The sequence below is a fragment of the Thermomyces dupontii genome (assembly GCF_041956625.1).
Source record: "Thermomyces dupontii strain NRRL 2155 unplaced genomic scaffold VTN31scaffold_1, whole genome shotgun sequence".
Lineage (NCBI taxonomy): Eukaryota > Fungi > Ascomycota > Eurotiomycetes > Eurotiales > Trichocomaceae > Thermomyces > Thermomyces dupontii.
In genome coordinates this window covers 484,398-505,451 of record NW_027192307.1, presented here as the reverse complement: position 1 = coordinate 505,451, position 21,054 = coordinate 484,398, and the positions used below count along the sequence as shown (strand labels likewise).

The following is a 21,054-nucleotide window of genomic DNA, read 5'->3' as shown; positions in this document are numbered from 1 at the left end:
GAGTTCTGATTGGCGGGTCTCGGAAAAACGTCGGCCCGTAGATTTTTTTTTATCAAGACCCAGATCAAAATCACTGCAAGGTTCTATGGTAGATAATAGACACGCTCCTCGTCGGGCTTCATCTGCAGGGACTTTACTTGAAATGGACCATAGGCGGTGATCGGAGGATTCATCCGCCATGGCGACGTCCCTCGCTGCGCAGTTGTCGCAGATTGCGGCAACTTCGATCGATCCACTCAATCTCAAAAAGCAACGCATTGCACACTCGCAGTCTCTGATTTTCGAGAGCAAAGTCGCCAGCTCGCAAGATTTTGACACGATCTATCAAATATGCTACGAGGGATTCCAGGAGTTGTGTCGCCTGGATGCGCGCTTCACGCAATTCGAGCGCACCATCTTCAGTCCCCACAGCAAGACGGAGGATCGACGGCAGATGACGCCCGCGCAAAATAAGGAGCTCGATGTGGCTCTGGAATCGTTTCTAGCTCTGGTCGGCGCGAGGCTGCTGCTCAGTCCCGCCATCAAGGCTTTGGACTGGCTTGTGAGGCGCTTTCGGTAAGTTTTGACACTTCCCTTTCCCTTGGGTCTCCCACTGACGGTCCTCAGCGTTCACGAATTCAACACAGCTTCGCTCATTCTGACGTTTCTTCCTTACCATTCGGCTCCGATATTTCTCAATTTGTTAACCATCCTACCAGAAGACTTGACGCCGACCTTCAAAGTCCTCTACCCATACAAGCGAAGTCGCATCAATCCGCCCCGGGAGGCGCTCGTGAAGAGCGCCGCCAAAAACCAAGCCTTTGCCGCGGCGCTGAATCGACACGTTCTCGAGGTCTCCAAACTGCAGGCTCAGCATCATGGGCTTTTGGCATTCTGGGCTGGCATCATGACCGAGGCTGTGTCGGAGATGCTGGATTCTGCGCGGTCGGGCCGTCTTCATGTAGAAAAGCAAAACCACGAGGATATCTTGCTGCGCTTTTTGCCGTTGCTGAATGACGGTCTGGCTATGAAGAAGGTCACCGAGTTGGTCGTCGGTTGCTACATGATCACGGTGGTCTTCGCGACCAAAGCGGCCCTCAGCGAGACAGCACTCGACTCATTGATGGAGGCCGTGGTCGGGTCCTGGACCCAAGAGACGCTTAACTCGGGCATGGTTTGCCTGTCGGTGCTGGCTCAGCAAAAGGAATCGCCTACTCTCCCCAGGAAAGTCCTTCGCTCCGTCTTGAAACTGGAGGATCTGGTCGATTTGTTGATCGACCTTAGCACACAACACAAGATCACCGGACTAGTCTTGGGGTTGATTTCTGGTTGTATTTCTGAGATGCAAAATCAAAATACTCGTCCTGAAACCGATTTTGTCTCTTCTGTCTTCCAGAAAGGACTCTTGGATGATGACGGAACTCGACGTGCCATTTCACTTATTCTCCAAGCCACTGCTGAAGTGACCCAGAATGGCCAGATGACCTTGGACTTCCAGGGCCAGATCTCGGACCTCATCCAATTGCTGAACTCCTCCGATAAGCTCCGGCGACTTCTGAAGAAGGCGACATCGGACTCTGGCGTTGATATAGCAAGCTTGGAGCATAGTTTGGAGACCGTCATCGATCGGCAGCCCGTGCTGCCGCCTTCTGAAGACGTCGAAATGGGGGATGTGGCTGATCAGCAGGAGTCCGATCCATTCCCTGAACTTATGGATGGGTTGGCGAAGGAGCCTCTGTACCGCTCGTCTTTTCTTGCCGAGCGGGAACCTGCACTTTTGGGCCGGCTTGCTCAGGCTCTCTCACTTGCAATAGATTCTCCCGAGCGATTAGAAAGTTTAGCGAATCTTCCAGCTCTTGGAAAGGACCGTCTTGCAAACGATCCGCAATTCCTATCGTTCTTCGCCCGGGTTTCTACAGGTCCCTATCCAGTGCGTACGCGCGTGGCTGCATTAAAAGTGATGTCCACCGCTCTGAACGATGCCGCTCCAGTCGTCGATCTTCAAGGGCTCTTGCCCTACATCATTGTCGCACTCGCAGACATCTCCACGACGATCCGAAGGGAAGCCGGTAACCTCGTCGCCACAGTGGTGCAGTTGCAGCGCAAGGCAAAGAAGGCTGATCATCCCACTGTTTGGGCCAAGGACACGCTGTACGGATCGGGCTCAGCATCTCTTCACTGGCTATCGGCGCGCGATGTGCAAAAGGTCATCGACCGCGTGCTGCGTCCTAATCTCGAAGGATACGTATTGGATGCTGGTCATGTCGGTGCCTCGATCGAGCGCGCCTTGAAGAGCAAATCGTCAGACTCGAGCGAGGATTCCAGCTCAGCCGAATTGAAAAAGTCATTGCGACAGAGTTTCTACTCATTCCTCTGCTCGCATATTATTCAGACTCCCTGCTTTGGTGTCAAGCTGCGGCTGCTGAAGATTGTGAATTCTGTCGATAAGATTGGTTCGACTGTTCGCACAACCGAACTCGGACCACTGTTGGAGGCGTGGCGGACGCTCTCCGACACTGAAATCTCAAGCATCTGCGAGAAAGAACAGCTTGTACGAGAAGAGCTTGACCAGGAAGTTCTGACTATCGTCAGCCACAAGGACAAAGAGGCTGAGAATGTCGTCCTTTCTATCATCGAAAATGCTTCCGATACCCTCCGATCCGGTTTTGTGTTCGCCGCCTTCACCCGCCTGGGACAGATCTGGCGTCGGCTCGGCGAAGAGCGCCAGATCGCGGCGGCGAAGCGAATGCTCGACATTGCCTTTCATTCTCCCCCGACGGTGGAGATCAACGCCAAGGAGACTCTACGCAATGTCAAGCTTCCTGAAGCTGCCCTGATTGACTTCGTAGACAGGATCCCCGCCTCCATCTCCAAGCTTGAGGGTCAGTCGCCGTCACCCAAACGCCGACGCACCGATGATGGATCGGCCGCTAGCACAACTGCTCAGGAAGGACTTGATCAGACTATAGATCAGGTCACGTTCATCCTGGAGCTTGCGGATGCTTCGTCGCCAGATGAGCACCCAGCTATTGTTCCCAGTTTGTTCCGGGCGCTTGACGCCATCTACCATTTCAAATCCCGAATCCAGTCTGGTATGGGATATCTTCTCAGTCTTGCTCTCGGTAGTCTCCTGGCTGTGGTCAATCGCTCGAAGGGCTCTGCCAAGCCGCTGTTCGACACGTCTGTCGTCCGAGCAGATCTCGTCGTGGACTGCGTTCGCACGACAGATAGTCCCCAGGTACAGAACACCGCCCTGTTGCTGGTCGCTGCCCTGGCCGTGATCTCTCCAGAGATGGTTCTGCACAGCGTCATGCCAATCTTCACATTCATGGGATCGAGTGTCCTCAGAAAGGACGATGACTATTCGGTTATGGTCATTGATCAGACAATCGACCAGGTGGTACCGGCTCTCGTCCAGTCGCTGCGTAACCAGAAACGGGACATCGTTGCTGGCACCTCGGAGTTGTTGTTGAGCTTCACTGCCGCCTTCGATCACATTCCCTCGCATCGTCGACAGCGATTGTTCCAGGCTTTGGTCACGAAGTTGGGTGCCCAAGACTTTTTGTTCGCCGTTTTGGCGATGCTCGCCAATCGGCACGGGTTGGATAAGAATGTGTCTTCACTGATGATTCAACTCGTGTCCAGTCTCGGTTCGGATGTGCAGCTTATCGTAAGTGTTCTTATGATGATAAGTTCTGCGGGCAATCCACTGATTACTCTCTCAGACGTACAAGAAATATCTTGACCTTGTCCGTGACTGCTTGCAACCAAGACCGGGTATTTCGCAGATCTTGCTTGGCGTCGGTAACGAGACCGCGCCGCCCAAGGACAAGCTGGTCGAAACGCTCCTGCGATCGCTAGCATACGTGGTGAAACGCTCTTCACTTGCAGCGAAGATGTCGGCTCTTCAGGATTCGGAAGAGTCGGACACCATCACAACAATCAGGACGCTCTTCTCGATGATCCTGCAGCAGGTTCTTTCGCTGGCAGAGAGCGTTCGCGATGTGAAGAATTTGAACAACGCATCCGGCGAAGTCCTCGGGTCCATCCTCGGGGTGCTGTCGACCATCGACTTTGTTGATACCGTGGAGGTGCTGCTCAAGCGACAAGATCCCGATCTCGAGCGCAGAGTTCTGCGCCTTCTTGAGAATCGGCTGGGCGAGAATCCGGACAACGACCGCGCCTCCCAACTTCGGGTGTTGGAGTTCACCTCGACGCTGGTTGAGATTATTCGGTCCTCGGAGGATATCTTGTTGAAACACGCGGCAGTTGCCTGCGTGGATCGCATCGCCGAGAAGTATGGCAAGAAAGACACCGGAAAAGTTGTCGAGGCTGCTCAAGTCATTGCCGGAGATGCTTGTATCGGTCAGTCCGACACAAGAATCCGCGTCATGGGTATCTTGTGTCTTGCCTCAATGGTGGATGTTCTCGGCGAAGCGATTATTCCCGCTTTGCCGGAAATCTTGCGGCGGTCGCTGTCTTTACTCGAGGACAGCATCACGGGTGATGAGGTGAACGAAGAGCTGCACAACGCGGTCTACACGCTCTTGTCGGCCTTTCTTGTTCAGATTCCATTCATGCTATCGAGCAAGAACCTCGATCAGATTCTCCTGCTCAGCAGCAAGTCGGCAGCTGCGGATCTGTCGGACGAAAGCGACGACGCGCGCCGTGACGCTCTGAAGTTGCTCGCGAAGAAGGTCGACGTCAGGGAGTCGTTCGGCGTCGTCGAACGCAACTGGCAAGCCATAGTCACGCACGGCCCAACAGCCGTAAAGGAGAGCCTCGAGGTTGTCAGCATCGCCATCGAGAAGCATCCCAAGTCTGCCACGGTGAAAAACGTCGACATACTGCGGAAGCTGCTGATCAAGACCTTCGACCTCCGCCGGGAGCAGTCGTCCATTGATAATGAGGAGAGCCACCTCTTCGACGAGGACGACCTCGACGCCGTCGAGCAGCTGGTCAACGACGTCGCGATCAAGATGATTTACAAACTCAACGACACCATCTTCCGACCGATGTTCGTGCACCTCGTCGACTGGGCCACTACTGGACTTGGGAAGAGTGACACGCGGGGCCGGATCTTGCGTCTCACCTCCTTCTACAAGTTCCTGCAGGTGTTCTTCAGCACTCTCAAGTCGATCGTCACGAGCTACGCCAGCTACATCCTGGACAACGCCGTGGAGGTTCTCAAGCAGGCGAAGCCCAGCAGCAAGGAGTCGAAGAGTCTATGGCTGGCAGCTGTGCAAACCCTGCATGCTGCGTTTGAGAACGACCAAGATGGTACGTTCCCAATCCCTTCCCCCAAGGACAATTTGTTCCGTCGCCATTCTAACCCCGTACACAGGCTTCTGGCAATCCCCATCGCACCTCAACGCGGTGTCTGGACCACTAATCTCTCAACTTGCACGGGCCACTGGGTCGTCGACATCGTCCGCAATCATCAGCTACGTCGTGCCAGCCATTGCCGAGCTCGCTGTGGCGACCGACTCCCCCGACAACCACAAGGAGATGAACACTGCCATCATGAAATACCTGCGTCCGTCAACCTCGACGAATCGCGGTGGCGGCGACAGCCCTTACACGCGATTGGCGGCGCTGAAGGCCGAGCAGGCACTCACCGAGCGTCTCGGCGAGGAGTGGCTTGCCCTGCTGCCGGAGATGCTGCCGTACATCAGCGAGCTGATGGAAGACGAGGACGAGACGGTGGAACGCGAGGTCCGGAAATGGATCAAGGATATCGAGCAAATCTTGGGCGAGAGGTTGGATGATATGTTGACTTGAGGTATGAATCTGGACCTTGCATTCGTTTCTGGGCATTGGTGTGCTGTACATGTATGTATATGAGCTACTATTATGGAGGGTTGATTTATTAGAGCTGGTTCGGAAGAGAAAAGTTCGATGATTTTCGAATAAGAGTTTTCACGATATTTACATCCTTGGGATCTAATGTAATCAGTTTTCAGGAATGACATGGTCCGCAGCATCGACACCGGCCTTCCATCGGTACTCCGCGGCCGGGTGGTCGTCCGGCGGACCGCTCTGGCCCTTGATACCGTAGAAGTTCTCGCGGTATGTGCCACCCGGAACGGCGTAGTCATCCCAGAAGAGACCTCGCTTTCGCAGCTCGGGAAGCAGAAGCTCAATGATATCAACAAAGGTACCCGGCTTGACGGCATACGCCTGGAGATACAGTTGTCAGCTATGAATTGAGGGACATTCAGGGGAGAAGAGGGAGGAAACGTACAAAATTGAAGCCATCAACATCCGCCTCCTCGACCCATCGCTCAAGCTCATCTGCGACCGTCTCCGGGGTGCCGACAACGGTTGCGCCCAGCCCACCGACAGTGATGTGTTCAGCGACGGTTTGCTTTGTCCACTTGCCGATGTGAGGCGAGGCCTTGCTCCAGCCCTCAACCGCCGAACGGATAGCATTGCTCTCGACATGGCGCAGTTCCTGGTCGTCGTCGTAAGCCGCCAGATCGATACCTGTCCAGCCGCCGAACAGGGCAAGAGCACCCTCGATCGAGCCATGCCGGCGGTAATCCTCGAACTTGGCCTGAGCCTCCTCCTGCGTGCGGCCCAGCACGGGGCAGAGCATGGCCAGGAATTTGATCTTGCTCGGGTCGCGCCCGTACTCGTTCGCGGCCAGGGAGCGGATCTCGGCGATGTTCTTCGCCACGACCGAAGGGCTATGGCCCGCGACGAAGATGGCTTCGGCGTGCTGCGCGGCGAACGCTTTGCCGGCCTTGGACGTGCCGGCCTGCATGATGAGGGGTGTCCGCTGCGGGCTCGGTTCGCAAATGTGTGGGCCGGGGACGGTGTAGTACTTGCCCTTGTGGTTGATCTCCCGCACCCGAGAGGGCTCTGTGTAGATGCCCCGTTTGGCGTCACGGACAACAGCATCGTCCCGCCAGGAAGACTCCCAGAGTTTGTAGGTTACCTTGACGTATTCCTCAGCGATGGCATAGCGGTTGTCGTGTTCTGGTTGCTGGGTGTGGCCGAGGTTACGGGCGGCCGAGTCGAGATAGCCGGTGACAATCTATAAGAACAAAGATCAGCGTGGAACCAAGGATAATGTTTTCTTTTTCCATAAGCTAACATTCCAACCAACTCTGTGGATTCATTAGCCCCGCATATTCCTCTTAAAAGTGTAGGCAAGCGTCTTACCGTCCCTTGGTCAAATGATCCACCGTTGACAACCTACGCGCCAAATGGTACGGCTGCTCGTAGGTCGTAGCAATGGTGATACCAAAGCCGATATTCTTCGTCGCCGCTGCCATCGGTGGCACGATGGCCAACGGCTCATTGACCGGCCACTGCGCGCCCGAGACGATGGCCGGCTCGAGGTTCTTCGGGCCTTTGTAGACGTCGTATCCGCCAAGGACGTCCGCGATGAAGATGCCATGGAACTTGGCGTTCTCCAAGAGTTTAGCCAGCTCGATCCAGTGGTCCACGTCGTTGAATTTCCAGGACTCGTCTTCGGGGTGTCTCCAGAGGCCGGGAGATTGGTGGCCGCTGCCTGTTTCTCATGCTTAAGCATCTGCCAGGAGCTTTCTTCGTGCTGTGTCTGTTACTGAGGATAGCGCATACATGACATGACAAAGGCATTGATAATTAGGCTCTTGCGAGCCCGGGACTTTTGTGTGTCTGCCATGGTTAGGAGTCAGAGAAGTCCTGGTGTCTTCAGTCTCTTGATGCTCTTCCTGCTCAGAACAAACACAATTGACCATAGACAAACTCCTGGGGAAATGCTGTTTTTTACATAACATTTAAATTCTGTTTCCCCTCCTCCAAGCTACCCCGCGATCGTTGACCGATCGTGTGTTTGCTGCTTGGTCCCTGGGGTGAAGGGGATAACTTCATCGCGGCCCACTATTGCGCGATGTAGTCTAACGCTTTGCCAACCCCAAACTTCTCGTCCATATTGGCTGCAAAACGATCGCTAGGCCCGATCGTCTGGATCCAACTCTGAAAGGTCCTTATTGCGGGCAACAATATGACGAATCTGAAGCAATAATCAAGAGCGCTGGGGACACATTCAATTCCTAGTGGACGCTGCCCCCGAAAGGCAAGGAAAAAAAAGAACCCTAGGGCTGGGTCCAGTCAAACCCTAAAAGACACTACTAGTACGTAGGCTATATGAGCACACCAACGACGAAGCTCCCATCTCCTCGGATCAGGCCACTTTATAATCGGATACAATTAAGATCGCCTTCGTCAATAGCTTCCACTCTCACGCAATTCGGGACCATTCATCGTTGTCGTTGATAGATCAGTCTAAACCTAAGGTTGTTAGCACGATTGTGCCATTGCGGATCCAAATCATGCTCTAGCACTCTACACTTTACAGAATGGCAGTCGGTGAGCTTGAAGACAGAAAGAAAGAAAGTGAAAAAAAAAATTCTATCGTCCTGGATGAACTGAAGGATAAATTAAATACCGTAAATGCCATGTACGAACTTGTTTCGACGTTCAGATCGTCTGCCTTGGTCAACGGACCAGCTGCGCTTGAGAAGAATCTTCATTTGTATCTTTAGTGTCCGGGAATTCTGATTGTGAAGACGCCGTAAATCAATCAAAACAACATGTCGGTCCTTCAACCCAGGGCCGGAAACGCAGACTTAAACGCGAGGATTGAGCCGCCGCTCTCCCAGACGGTCGGCTACATCGTCGTCGTGCTCATCGGCATGATCATCGCATTCGGTTCGCCTCCGCGCTCGGTGATCTCGATGGATCCGAAAACCGCGCTGACAGGGTCCCAGTCATGATGATGATCACCAAGGTGCTGACCGTTACCGTCGGCGAAGACAACAAGAAAACAGAAATGTATGATTCAGTTTTGATTCAGCGTCATAGTGTTTGCGTTGACGTGCCTGCTCCAGGTTTATGACCGCCAATCGAACCGTGCGCACCGGTCTGACAACCTCCGCGGTGATATCCTCGTGGTTGTGGAGTACCGCACTGCTAGGGTCCGGATTGGTAGGCTATACGTACGGCGTGGCAGGTCCCTTTTGGTTCGCCGCCGGCTGCAGTCCGATGATTGTCTTCTTTGCGCTCTTGGGGGTGTCCTGCAAGAGGAAGATTCCCGAGGCTCATACTTCGTTGGAGGTTGTGAGAGTTCGTTATGGTGAGCTTCGTCGAAACCGTTTTGGCCAATTTATATCTCACTCTCGGCGGCAGGACGCATCGCGCATGTCGTATACATGATGCTGTGCTTGATCAATAACATCTTTGCCTGCACGAACATGTTACTGGGCGCTTCGGCCGTGATCGCCTCCATGTAAGCATGATCCGATATCATCCTTGGAAGTCGAACTGATTGCCCTAGGACCGGTATGCACATTATTGCCGCCACATTCCTCTTGCCAGTCGGTGTAGCGCTCTACACCTTTGTCGGCGGTATCAAAGCAACGTGCGTCTCTTGAGCAAGTCGAAACCTGCGCATCCCTGACTAGTTCCAGATTCCTCACCGATTATTTCCATACCGTGGTTATTCTGATCGTTTGTTGCTATTTTTCCATCAAGGCCTTCACCTTTCCCGAGATCGGCTCCATGGGCCGCCTGTATGACCTCGTCAAGGCCGCCTCGGAGCGCCATCCAGTGGCGGGCAATGAGCAAGGGACATACTTGACAATGACGTCCAAAGACGCGATTTTGTTTGGCATTATCCATATCTGCGCCAATTTCGGCCTCGTGGTCGTAAGTAGCATTGGGCTGTGGCTTCACTGTTGGGGCGATACTGATCACCCATAGATGGATACCAGCTACTTCATCAAGGCCTTCTCTGCCTCACCCGCGGCTGTCGTCCCGGGATACACTCTTGGTGGAATCGCATACTTTGCTATTCCCTGGGGCGTGGGAACCATCATGAGCTCCGTTGCGCTGGGACTTGAGAATCAGCCTATCTTTCCAACCTACCCCAGGGTGAGTCCAATGCCAGGGTCTGCGCCAGAAACGATCTGACTAATCTCGTGTAGAGAATGAGCGCCAGCGAAATCAGCAATGGTCTCGTCGTGCCTTACGCAGCCCTGACGCTCGCCGGCAAAGGCGGCGCGGCTGCTGTCGTTTTGATCATCTTTATGGCCGTGACCTCGACGCTATCGGCGCAGGTCATTGCCGTGAGTTCCATCATCAGCTTCGACATCTACCGCGAGTACTTCAACAAATCCGCCACGGACCGCCAAATCATTCACTGGAGCCATTTTGGCGTCATTTTCTTCGCAATCTTTTCGGCTGGCTTCAGCACGATGCTCTACTATGCCGGCGCTGACTTGCAGTGGACGCTGTACATGCTGGGTAAGTTTGTCTTCGAAGAGGAGCAAGCCAAGGAGTTGATTGCTCAATGCCAAAACAGGCGTCGTCACTTGCCCTGGCATCTTTCCCATGGCGTTCACCGTTCTCTGGCGCCGCCAAAGCACGATTGCTGCCATCACCTCGCCGGTGCTTGGCCTGATCAGCGGCCTGGCGATCTGGCTGGGAACCGCGCAGAGATTTCACGGGGAAGTCACCGTCGCCTCTACCGGCCAAGTCTTACCATGCGTCTACGGGACCGTTGCGTCTGCCTTTTCGCCGATTCTGTACTCGGTCGCCATCACCTATTTGGCCGGGCCACAGAACTACGATTGGGCAGATTTTCAAAAGGAACATCTCGCGCTCGAGAAGCTGGGCGATGACCTAACAGCAGGTCACCACAACAAGGATGATAGCGTAGTCATCAACGAAGAGCCGAGCGCTCCGTTGCGGAACCGAACAAAGGAGTTGAAACGTTGGGGGCGCATTGCAGCGTTCTGGTCCATTGCAACGTTTCTCGGCCACTGGGTGCTGTGGCCGCTGCCCATGTACGCAGCACAGTATATTTTCAGCAAAGGGGTAAGAGATCATCACTACATGAAGACGGCCATTGTAATTTGCTGATCCATGTGTAGTTCTTCATCGCCTGGTTGGTTGTGGCCATCATCTGGCTAGTGGGGCACGATGCTGGTAGCCACGTTCTACCCTCTGTTCGATGGTGGGATCCAGCAGATGCGTCAGGTCTACCAGTACTGGAAGAAGCGTCGAGAGACCTGACCTGAGCTGAGCAAACCCGTCACGAAACTTGAAGTCTTATCGTAAAGAGCAGATAAACAGTGATTAGAGAATCTAGTATTATTAAATAGCCTACCTACCTAGTACGAAGTTAGGTAGAGCAGCCAACCTAATAGAGATGGGTAATCAAAGGCACGAAAAACAGTCAACCCCGTCTTTGGCATACCTCGAGCTAACGAATTCCTGGGTGTAACGAACGATTTCGTCGTGCTGATTTGTTTGCCCATACAATTGACGAATAACCTGGACGAGTGGGTTGGCCGCCGTTGTAGCCTCCGAAGGCCGATACCTCGGGACTAGCGCGACGCAAATGGACCTTACATAATCAACTGTCTTAGTTACCTAGGTAGTTACGGAGTAACTATTTCTTGTTTTCCCTCCCTTTTTACCCTCCGCGCTCGCCCACCACACAGCCTGTTTTATCGCGTCCATTTCTCTCCATCAATCTCAACTGCCAATCTTTGCGACTCATTTCGTTGCTCTCTGACCCTCCGCGATGGCTTCTCAAGGATACGACGAGGACTTCTGCAGTATCTGCAAGAAGTCTCGCCCTTTGGTGATTTCCTACTCAACAACCAGGGGAAATCGAACAAAACATGCAAGCGCCATAGCCAAAAACGTCCTCTGCAAATTGATGATTGGGATGATTTCGTCACGTTGATCCGCAATTGGAACAGACCAGTAAGTAATTCCAGAGTTTGCTCAAATCACATTTCATTGGGCACGCTACTCATAACTTGCAGGGTCAAAATGAAGTCCTAAATGCAAGTTACACGTTCAGCTTGGATGCTCTCCCTGTCAGATTTGGTACCTACCGCGTCCCGGGACGTACAAACGATTCTGGGCCTAGTAGTGCCGACCCGAAAGAGTCCGAAAGATCGCAACTGAACGCGGCAATGCATGATCTCGCCGAAATCATCTGGAAAGAGGGAGGATTTCGCTTCAGGCACACTGCGACTACCCACCGGACTTTAACGTATTCCTACAACTGCTCACAGGATGCCAAGTATGCTCAGAGCTATGAGTCAAGAGTTGCGCCAGAGAATCGGCGAGATGGTAGGCGCATGATTCGTTTTCCATGCCAAAGCAAGCTCAGCATGCGCCCCTGTTTTCAAAATCGAACGCTTTCCCTGTCGGTCCACCATCAGTGGCACGAGCCGTACCAAGATATCCATTTGTCGCCTCAAGCTCAAGAATTGATCAACTCAATGGTGTCGACGAAGACGCCTGCTGAGATCTACCGCGAGATACAAGACTTTCCTGAGGCTGAGAATGTTGCCCGGTATCAAGTTTACTATCTTTGGCAGAGAGCAAATGGCGGACTTTGGCAGCGAGACGCTGATCCAATGAAATCAGCTACAATACTCCTTCAGAAGATGAACGCTATCGAGGCGCGTATGACTGCATTCCTTGGAAGAACGTGAGGGCGTTGTTCTTCTATTCCCTGGAAATTATTCAGAAGCTTGCGGGTTCGTCGGACCAACTGGTGATGGACGCGACATACGGCACATATAACGGGGGCATGGACCTTTTCTATGTCCTAGCTGAAGTCGATGAGTCGGGCATTCCACTTGCATACTGTCTGGTGGAGGTTACATCACCACCCCAAGAAGATTCTTCCGGCAAAAAATCCCGCCGTGCCAAACCTGGCGCCATTGGTTATGTTCTCTATCAGTTTCTTGTGCGCCTGAAAGGATTTGGATTGGACGCGATTGACAAGGATCCATCAGAAATCGCTGCCGTGGAATCTGTCTGGCCTGATACGAAAATCCAACTTTGCTATTGGCATGTGAAACGAGCGGTCAGCATGAAGATGAGCGATTCCAAGCCGACAAAAACACAGAACAATTACAAACCCGAAGAAGCCCAGAAGTTCATTCCCGGCTTGGAAATTTGCTGGGGATGTAAGCGCGATCGCCGTCCCGAGCCTCATTCGTTTGGAGGGTGCCAATGCCCGTCGCGAGCACAAAGTGTGACAGGTGAAGGAAGATTGGAACCTCAAACTCAACAAGAGCGGAACACTGTGTTGGAAATAATGTGCCGACATTTTCACCTCCATCCTCTAATCCCAGACGACAACGGCACATTCAAGTCATCGGAGACAATACATTGTGAATCCGCTACCGAGATGTACACCTGGTGTAAGGCCCGCGGGTATCCCCGCCTGTGGGCCTATCTTTGGGCGAATTCGTACTCCGAGGAGCAGTGGAGACGGTGGGCGTGATCAGCGAACCCTTCCGCAATTCCTACTGTAAAGACAACGATGATTGCGGAATCTCATTGGCGGACAATAAAGCAGGCTTATCTTCATCGCTTCAATCGCCCTCGCGCCGACTTAATGGTCTGGATATAGCAACGCGTGTGCTTCCTGACGCTCTTCGTCGATTGACTGCAATCCAGAACCACGATTCAAGGATCCACAAAGTTCGATGGCGGGAAGGTTTCAAGAAACAATGGAAAGAGGATGCAAGTAAGCTTGTGAACCCAGAAAAATTGGTGAAGTACCATACAGACCCTATGCGTTGGGTCTGTGGTTGCAGGGCCTTTTTGATGAGCAGATTCATGCTCTGCAAGCACATCGTCTATTGCTTCGAGCCACCTAGTCCGGAGGTGTTACGAACCATCAGACGACAAACAACGCCACCTTTCTGGAAAGACGACCGATTGGTCTTGCGACCAGAATTTGCTACGTTGGCAGGCCCTGACATCCAGGATCAGAATCAGACACAGGGGGGCAGGAGGACTTGCATGAAACAAGTACAGAATCGGAATCCGAGTACGGGTCGAGCTCGGAAGACGAGGATGACGAGCCGCCGCTGGAAACCAGGTTTTCGAAGTTCAAAGAAATGATCCGGGAGGCACTAGACTTTGCAGAAGAACAATTTGAGAAGGGGGGCGACAGGTTTGTTGAGAAATTCATGCTCTCTGGCGAGCCTTATCGTGTGCTGCTCCCGCCCAGCTGTGCGGCAGCGATTGCGGTAGACGGGGGCAGGATGATCCTAAGCACGGATGACTGATCGATGCTACGGGTTTTAGGTTTTGCATCCGTCTCCCGGGGGTACAGTTTTCTGTATGATACCTAGGAAAAGAAAGACCACATGGCCAAACGGCCGGGACACTATGTAGAAGGGCCTCAGATGCGATGATGACGCAGGTTGATGAACTTGGGGAGTCAACTTTGTGCGCGCCAAGCTCCAAGCAAGCGAGGCGACACTCGTTACTTAACGTAACCTAAACTGGATAAGGTAGTATGCTGGGATCAGATGACTGTTTAGGTTAGTTTGGCTTTGATCGTGTTGCTTGTAAGCTAGACCTGACTGGGTTTCACTTGGAACCCTGCTGACTAATATTTTATATCACGTGATCCACTTCTCCGCTTGTCCAGCGGAACCATCATGTCTGACTGCAGCAGCCAAGCAAGCAGAGCTTCCTCGGCTCCAGTCGTCGTGCAGCGCGCAGCTGACACTTGGATCAATTGGCGATCTAGACGAGAGGTCATTTGACCTCTTCTATCTCGATCAAGGATTGGTTTTCCATGCCTAACCGAAAGCAACAGTTTGCTGTCGGCTACGAGGCGGAACTGATCGAGCTGTATTCACATGCTGAGCAGGGACATTCGCGTATCTTCGGTTGTTGACTTGGTCGAATCCTGTACAAGTCCTGAATAATGCAGTAAATACATACTGTTAGTGGAGGCGAGGTATATGAAATAGATCAAATCAAGCAAGGTTCGCCGAGGCGTATGGATGCCGACATCGGCGGCGTGATGGATCATGTACCTACACCGTAGTATTTCCTTACGAAAGCAAATGTCAATGCGCCATAGGTATTCCGATGCCGACGGGGAATACGAGAACTCGCCCGTCACACGGACTTGGATCCTGTGTGGTCTTCGAAACAAGATAGTATTTCCTCATGGCTTCGGGTAGCCATTGTTCTAGAGTCTGTACCTCTGTAAAACACTCCGTCAAAGAGTTTAAAACAAGTATATACTTGAGTCATGAGATGAGGTTGGAGAGGTCTAGATGTCATTGGCTGGCGCCTCTCCAAGGGTGGGGGGGAACATGGTGGGGCAGCAGATGACAACGTTTAAAAGGATAGGGCGTGCCGTGGAGGCGTGGCCCATCGAGAATACGGAGGAAGTTAGGAACTAGGAAGGGTCCACAGAATGTCAAGTAAAAGGCGTGTTGGATTTTTATTTTTTTCTTTCTTGTTCTTCGATGATCCGTTGATACGGAACTGGAATGTAATTTCTGGAACCTGCTTTAACAACTCCGTAGTACTGTATCTCAAGGGAGATCTGGGAAAGATGAGTGATTAATGATTATTGGCATTGTAGCATGTCGTATCTCTATCGATGACGCGATGATCTCTTACTCTCTCCTTTCTACAGATCAAGACGATGGTCAATAATAAGTTTGTTTTGATATGAATGTAGTCAATGCACCATGTCTTGGGGTCAATATAGCCAATGAAGGTTGTCTTGTGACGAATGTAGCCAATGGCCATGGATTATGGATGCACTGTCCACCCGCTAAATCAAGCCTAATTCGATACACTATTAGGAAAAAGCTCTCGAGAAAGGCTCCAGAAAGAAACGTCTCTGACGACGGATTAAGGGTCGGGAAACCCCCGGGAATTAAACCCATTGGACAACTGCGGAGGATGGACATGCTAACTTGTCCTAGGGCGTGCTCGAATGGACGGGTCGAATACTCTGTACGGGGATCACAATGACTCAGGAACCTTCTTTCAAGAAACCCTGACTGAAAGCTTAAGCGATTACTAATTGACATTTTGAGTTTAATGCCCTAATCTGGTAAACGATGATGGTCATGACAAGGGACTTTGGATAAGCTATAAGACTCGTTTCTCCCATGTTTCAGCTGGACCGGGAGCAGTCGAGTGCATCGAGCTCATTGAGTTCTATCTGCTGTTTGTACTCTAATCATTCTGGGGAGATTGAATGATCTGCTGTTTGCCACTGAAGCTCTCGACATTGGTATATACCATCGACAAGCTTGGGACTTTCGTTCTTATAAGCAAATGGCTTCCTTCACGGCCCTATCAGCCATTGGCTCCAACGCCGTCGAGTCAATCACGCGCCACATGTCCCGCGTAAAGGTGGACATTGTCCTTCACGACCAGCCCAGCGGAATCGTCGCGTCCTACACGACGCGGGACCGCATCGCGGGCGAGGTCACCGTCACCACGGAGCAGGACACAAAGTTCGATTTTGTTGAGATCACATTCGAAGGTGAGTCCTCGTCTGCGCGATAGCCAACTCAAAGGGAACAAGGCGCTGACTGTGCCTCCTGCAGGCGCAACAACCACCTCCGTCGAAGGACGAGGCAATATCCACCCATCCATCACACCAAAGGCATACCACAACTTTCTGAAGATGAAACAACCCGTCGACGATTCGCAATATCCGGAGCCGCGGGTATTCAGTGCGCAAAAGGTGTATCGGTTTCCATTTACATTTGTCGTTCCGGATCAGCTCCTCCCGCATGTCTGCAGCCATGGCATGGACGATGAGAATCCTCTCATCCACCACGCCCATACACAGCTTCCGCCCAGCCTCGGCGATCCCATGGTCGCCAGCGACGGCGTCCGGTTGGTCGACGACATGGCGCCCGAGTTTATCCGCATCTCGTACATGATCCGCGCGACCATCCGCAAGAAATCCGCCCCTTCTTGCTGCTCCTCCGATGAGGTTGAAAACAGCAAGTTCCGGACCGTCGCATCCGTGGCGAAGAAAGTGCGCATCATCCCGACAACCCTAGAACTACCCCCATTGGACAAGACCATCATCGACGATTTCGACTCCGACTACAGCTTGCGCAAGGAAAAGGATGTCCGACGGGGTCTGCTACGAGGGAAGATGGGCCGGTTGACAGTCGAAGCCGCCCAACCCAAAGCCCTAAACGTTCCCATCAGGAGAAGTAAGACGGGCAAAGACAACGACGACGACGACGACGACGGAAATGCAGCTAGCACCTCCGTCAACCTCCACCTTCGATTCGACCCCGACAACTCCGATGAGCAACCCCCGTCGCTGCGCTCGCTAGCCACAAAGCTCAAAGTCATGACGTTCTACGCGGCTCGTCCCTGGACGCGGTTCCCATCGATGAGCTCTATCGGCGCCATCGACCCTTCACAAGGCGTGTATTCCGAATCCATCACCTTGTCCCGGCTGTGTCTCGCCCGGGCCCAGTGGGAGAAGCACGGCGATTCTTCCTCCTCCTCCTCCGCCCGCCGCACATCATGTCAATCCACATCCTCATGGTCCTCTTCCTCCTCCTCCTCCTCCTCTCCCCCCTCCTCTTCATCATCATTCTACCCAGAAAAGACACACTACACCGCATCCGTCGTCGTCCCCATCTCCCTCCCCCGGGATAAATCCTTCGTGCCGACCTTCCACTCCTGCCTCGTCTCCCGCATCTACGCCCTCGACGTGAGCGTCAGCTACCAGACACCAAACGCGAACGTAATCGCGCCGAGTATATCCTTGAGGCTACCGATGCAGATTACTAGTGGTAGTACCTCTTCCTCACCGCGCAATTCGAAAGCGCTGCTGGATGCCGACGCCCTCGAGGCGGAAATGGCGCGATTGTGGAGTCAGGAGGATGAGGAGGCGTTCTTCCGGCCAAGGAGTACCATTGCGTCGCCTCCGCCGGAGTATTCACCGTTGCCCGGTGTGGGGAGGGAGTTGAGGAAAGGACAAGAGACGAGTTGTTAGGGTTGAATTTTTTTTTTTTTTTTTAAATTGTTGTTGAACCTATGCAAAGAAGAGTACATGATTCCCTACTCGGTTTGGTTTGGATCTGAGCAGCAGCAAAAGCTTTTCAGTTGGGCAATGTTATTGGCATTGAAGAATGGCATTATGTATTACTGCTACTTACAATTTGGATGACTTCATAATCATGTCTTGATTCATTCTCTCCATACATACCGATTTACTCCTTGCTAAGTACAGAACAACTTTTCCTAACATCATCAACGAAGCCATCGAACTCGTACATATGTACTGCAAACAATCCAGAGTCACATGCAGTGTACGGACTGGACTGTCCAGCATGGGCATCATCAGTCAATGGCATGCTCATCCATGAATCAAAATCATCTTTGTTTTCTTTTTCCTCAAAAGTAAGAACCCAATCAACCCAAAACGACCAGAAAACCAGGGTATAGCGCCGTGCTAATTTCACACACCACCAATGATCAGATCAAACCGCACCTAAGCTGAGATCAACGACTCGCTAAACGATTCAGTTAGGAAAGAGAAGGGGAAGAGTCTATTTTTGCACCCGCGGCCACCGTGACACATACTCCACATCGTCCAACGGCCCCTTGCTATGATTCCGCACGTACTGCGTGCTGGGATCAATGCGCGGCTCGTAGTCCCACACCGTGACCTGGCCCTTGATGAGAGCGGAGTAGACCAGGCGCCGGCGACGCTGCGATGCGAGCACAATCTGGTGAATGGCATCGAGGTCCCAGCGCGCGCGCACCTCGTCGACAAAGTGCGCGAGGAGCTCCGCGGCGTTGGTGGTGTCAGGCAAGGTCAGTGGATGAGTAAGGTGCGACGGCGGGCTTGGGGAGCGCGGGGGCGTGGGAGTCGGGATCTTGGGGAAGAAGGATCTCTCAGTGCTGAGGAAAGGGGTAGCAGCCGGTGGGGTGTCGGCGGGCGTGAGGACCGTCGGGTCGGCCGGTTTCGACTTGGCAGGGGGGAGGAGCTTGCCGTTCTGATGCGACTGAGGAATTGGCAGCCCCGCGACCAGGTTGTTCTGCTCCAGCGGATCGGTGGCCAGGTCAAACAGCATGGGCGGGTCGTGCAGGGAGTAGATAAACTTCCACCGACCGCGGCGGATCATCACGACAGGTGTCTGCGTTCCCTCGGCCATGTACTCACCCAGAACGGTATCAGTCTTTGGCCCCTCGCCACCGGTCAGATGCGGCAGCAGCGACACGCCGTCCATGGGCAGGCCCGGGACGAGCTTGGCGCCGACTAAATCGACGAAGGTCGGCAGAATGTCAATTGTGGACACATTCTCGCTGACACGCTTGGGCGAGAAACGGTTCGGAGCGTGCACGATGAACGGCACCCGCGCCGAGTTCTCGAACCACACCATCTTGTACCACAGCCCGCGCTCGCCAAGCATGTCTCCGTGATCACCGGTGAAGACAACGATGGTGTTATCCCTCAGGCCAGTCTCATCCAACACCTTGAGCAGTTTACCAACGTTGGTGTCGACGTACGTGCAGGCGGCGTAGTACGCGCGGCGTGCTGCCTTAATCCGTTCCTCGGGAATCTCCTTGCCCCACAGATCAATGCACTTGAGCACCCGCTGCGAGTGCGGATCCTGCTGGTCGTGCGGAATGGCAGCCGCCTTGGGCAGAGGAATCTCGACGTCCTCGTACAGGTCCCAGAATTCCTTGGTCATGGCGTACGGGTCATGGGGGTGCGTCATGGACACCGTCAGGCAGAACGGCTGGTCACCACGCCGCCGCACATGATCATACAGGTACTGTGTCGACTTGTAAATCACCTCCTCATCAAAGTCCAACTGATTGGAGCGCACAACGGGGCCGGCCTCCAGAACCGACGACATATTATGGTACCAATCTTGGCGGATTTCCTAGAATCATCAGCACAGTCGTTCTTCATGATCATGTATGTTCATGGCTTACCGGCTCATCCCAATTCACCGACCACCCGTAATCCCCCGGGTAGATATCACTGGTCAATCGCTGCTCGTAGCCATGCAGCTGGTCCGGCCCGCAAAAATGCATCTTGCCGGCCAGTGCAGTGTGGTATCCCTCGTTTCGCAAGTAATGCGCATACGTCGGGATATCGGCAGGCAAGTCGGCGGCGTTGTCATAGGCTCCAATCTTGGACGGCAACTGGCCAGTCACCATGACGAAGCGCGAGGGGGCGCACAGGGGCGAATTGCAGTAGGCATTGTCGAAAACCACGCCCTCGTCAGCCAACCGCTGCAGGTTGGGAGTCTTGATGGGCGAGGATTTGTCGTGAAAAGACAGCAATGGCGCGGCCATTTGGTCGACCATGATGTAGAGGATGTTGGGTTTATTGGCGGGCATGGTGTGACGGCTGTTTGACCACGTTGACCACGTTAAACCACTATTGAATGTAGCTGGAAGTATAGGTGGTAGAGAAAGATAGGAAATCCTGCAGCCGATGAGCGACCTGTTATAATCCGCCTATGTAGTCCTCGTGCTGTACACCTGGCACTCCTCTTGACCAGCTTCTGGAAGAAAAAAAAAAAAAGAGAAGAGAACAAACCCTCATAGTTGAAAGGCTCCTTATGTAAGCCCGATCTTCATCCATGTAAGAACCTGCCTAACTGGGACTAGCACCGACCTCATTCCCGGAAGCCAATACCACTTATGATGGAGCCGCTAAGCGCATGAACCAATCAGAGCGTCGTACTCCGGATGGTGTGACTAGTCTTGGCGATGGCGGATCCCGCAGATCAGGAAGGAGGCGGGATGGTGCAATCCTTGCACTTGATTTCGAGATACATACTTATATAAGCCAGCTGGACCCAACGGAGAGAATAAATGTCACATTCCTTGATGATGTATGTTGTTCGACCTTGTGGAAAGTATGCGGCGGTCAAGGTTGAATAGATGAAGTTTTCCCAATATGGTTAAAGTTCACAGTACGGAGTAGTAAAGGCTGCATGGCCTTATCTGGCGGTGGGTCCATTTTGAGTTATCACACCACCGCTAAGGACTGTGATAGGCTGCCGGAAACGTGGGGCCGAGGGGCAAGTTGCACTGCTTGGGAATGGACACCTTAGTGCTCAGGCATCAACTCCGGGCGGAGTTCTTTCGGCTCGGAGTCGGAGTCTCATCTCTCATTGATTTCTACAGCACATTAGGATTAACCATGGCAGTTTTGACAAGATCCAATTCAAAGCACTATGCAAAAACCAAACCACACCATACACCACACGCCGTCGT

At 53.0% G+C, this 21,054-nt stretch overlaps 6 protein-coding genes across 6 annotated transcripts; 4 read left to right on the top strand and 2 right to left on the bottom strand.

Annotated features, from left to right (window-relative positions):
- Positions 1-178: 178 nt before the first annotated feature.
- On the top strand, positions 179-5,760 carry VTN31DRAFT_190 (uncharacterized protein; the record flags this gene model as incomplete). The annotated part of the gene is made up of 4 exons (XM_069402008.1): positions 179-555; positions 607-3,649; positions 3,705-5,259; positions 5,324-5,760. 4 exons carry the CDS (start codon positions 179-181, stop codon positions 5,758-5,760), a joined length of 5,412 nt encoding a protein of 1,803 aa, XP_069263046.1.
- Positions 5,761-6,196: 436 nt separating this feature from the next.
- VTN31DRAFT_189 (uncharacterized protein) lies at positions 6,197-6,745 on the bottom strand (the record flags this gene model as incomplete). The annotated part of the gene is made up of 1 exon (XM_069401996.1): positions 6,197-6,745. One exon carries the CDS (start codon positions 6,743-6,745, stop codon positions 6,197-6,199), a length of 549 nt encoding a protein of 182 aa, XP_069263045.1.
- Positions 6,746-9,732: 2,987 nt separating this feature from the next.
- Positions 9,733-11,051, top strand: VTN31DRAFT_188 (uncharacterized protein; the record flags this gene model as incomplete). Its single annotated transcript, XM_069401985.1, has 4 exons — positions 9,733-9,903; positions 9,957-10,275; positions 10,334-10,848; positions 10,905-11,051. 4 exons carry the CDS (start codon positions 9,733-9,735, stop codon positions 11,049-11,051), a joined length of 1,152 nt encoding a protein of 383 aa, XP_069263044.1.
- A 1,502-nt stretch (positions 11,052-12,553) lies between these two features.
- On the top strand, positions 12,554-13,288 carry VTN31DRAFT_187 (uncharacterized protein; the record flags this gene model as incomplete). Its single annotated transcript, XM_069401974.1, has 1 exon — positions 12,554-13,288. The coding sequence occupies one exon, from the start codon at positions 12,554-12,556 to the stop codon at positions 13,286-13,288; it is 735 nt and encodes a 244-aa protein (XP_069263043.1).
- Positions 13,289-16,110: 2,822 nt separating this feature from the next.
- VTN31DRAFT_186 (uncharacterized protein) lies at positions 16,111-17,806 on the top strand (the record flags this gene model as incomplete). Its single annotated transcript, XM_069401963.1, has 2 exons — positions 16,111-16,321; positions 16,386-17,806. The coding sequence occupies 2 exons, from the start codon at positions 16,111-16,113 to the stop codon at positions 17,804-17,806; spliced, it is 1,632 nt and encodes a 543-aa protein (XP_069263042.1).
- A 556-nt stretch (positions 17,807-18,362) lies between these two features.
- Positions 18,363-20,169, bottom strand: VTN31DRAFT_185 (uncharacterized protein; the record flags this gene model as incomplete). The annotated part of the gene is made up of 2 exons (XM_069401952.1): positions 18,363-19,706; positions 19,759-20,169. The coding sequence occupies 2 exons, from the start codon at positions 20,167-20,169 to the stop codon at positions 18,363-18,365; spliced, it is 1,755 nt and encodes a 584-aa protein (XP_069263041.1).
- Between the last annotated feature and the right edge of the window lie 885 nt (positions 20,170-21,054).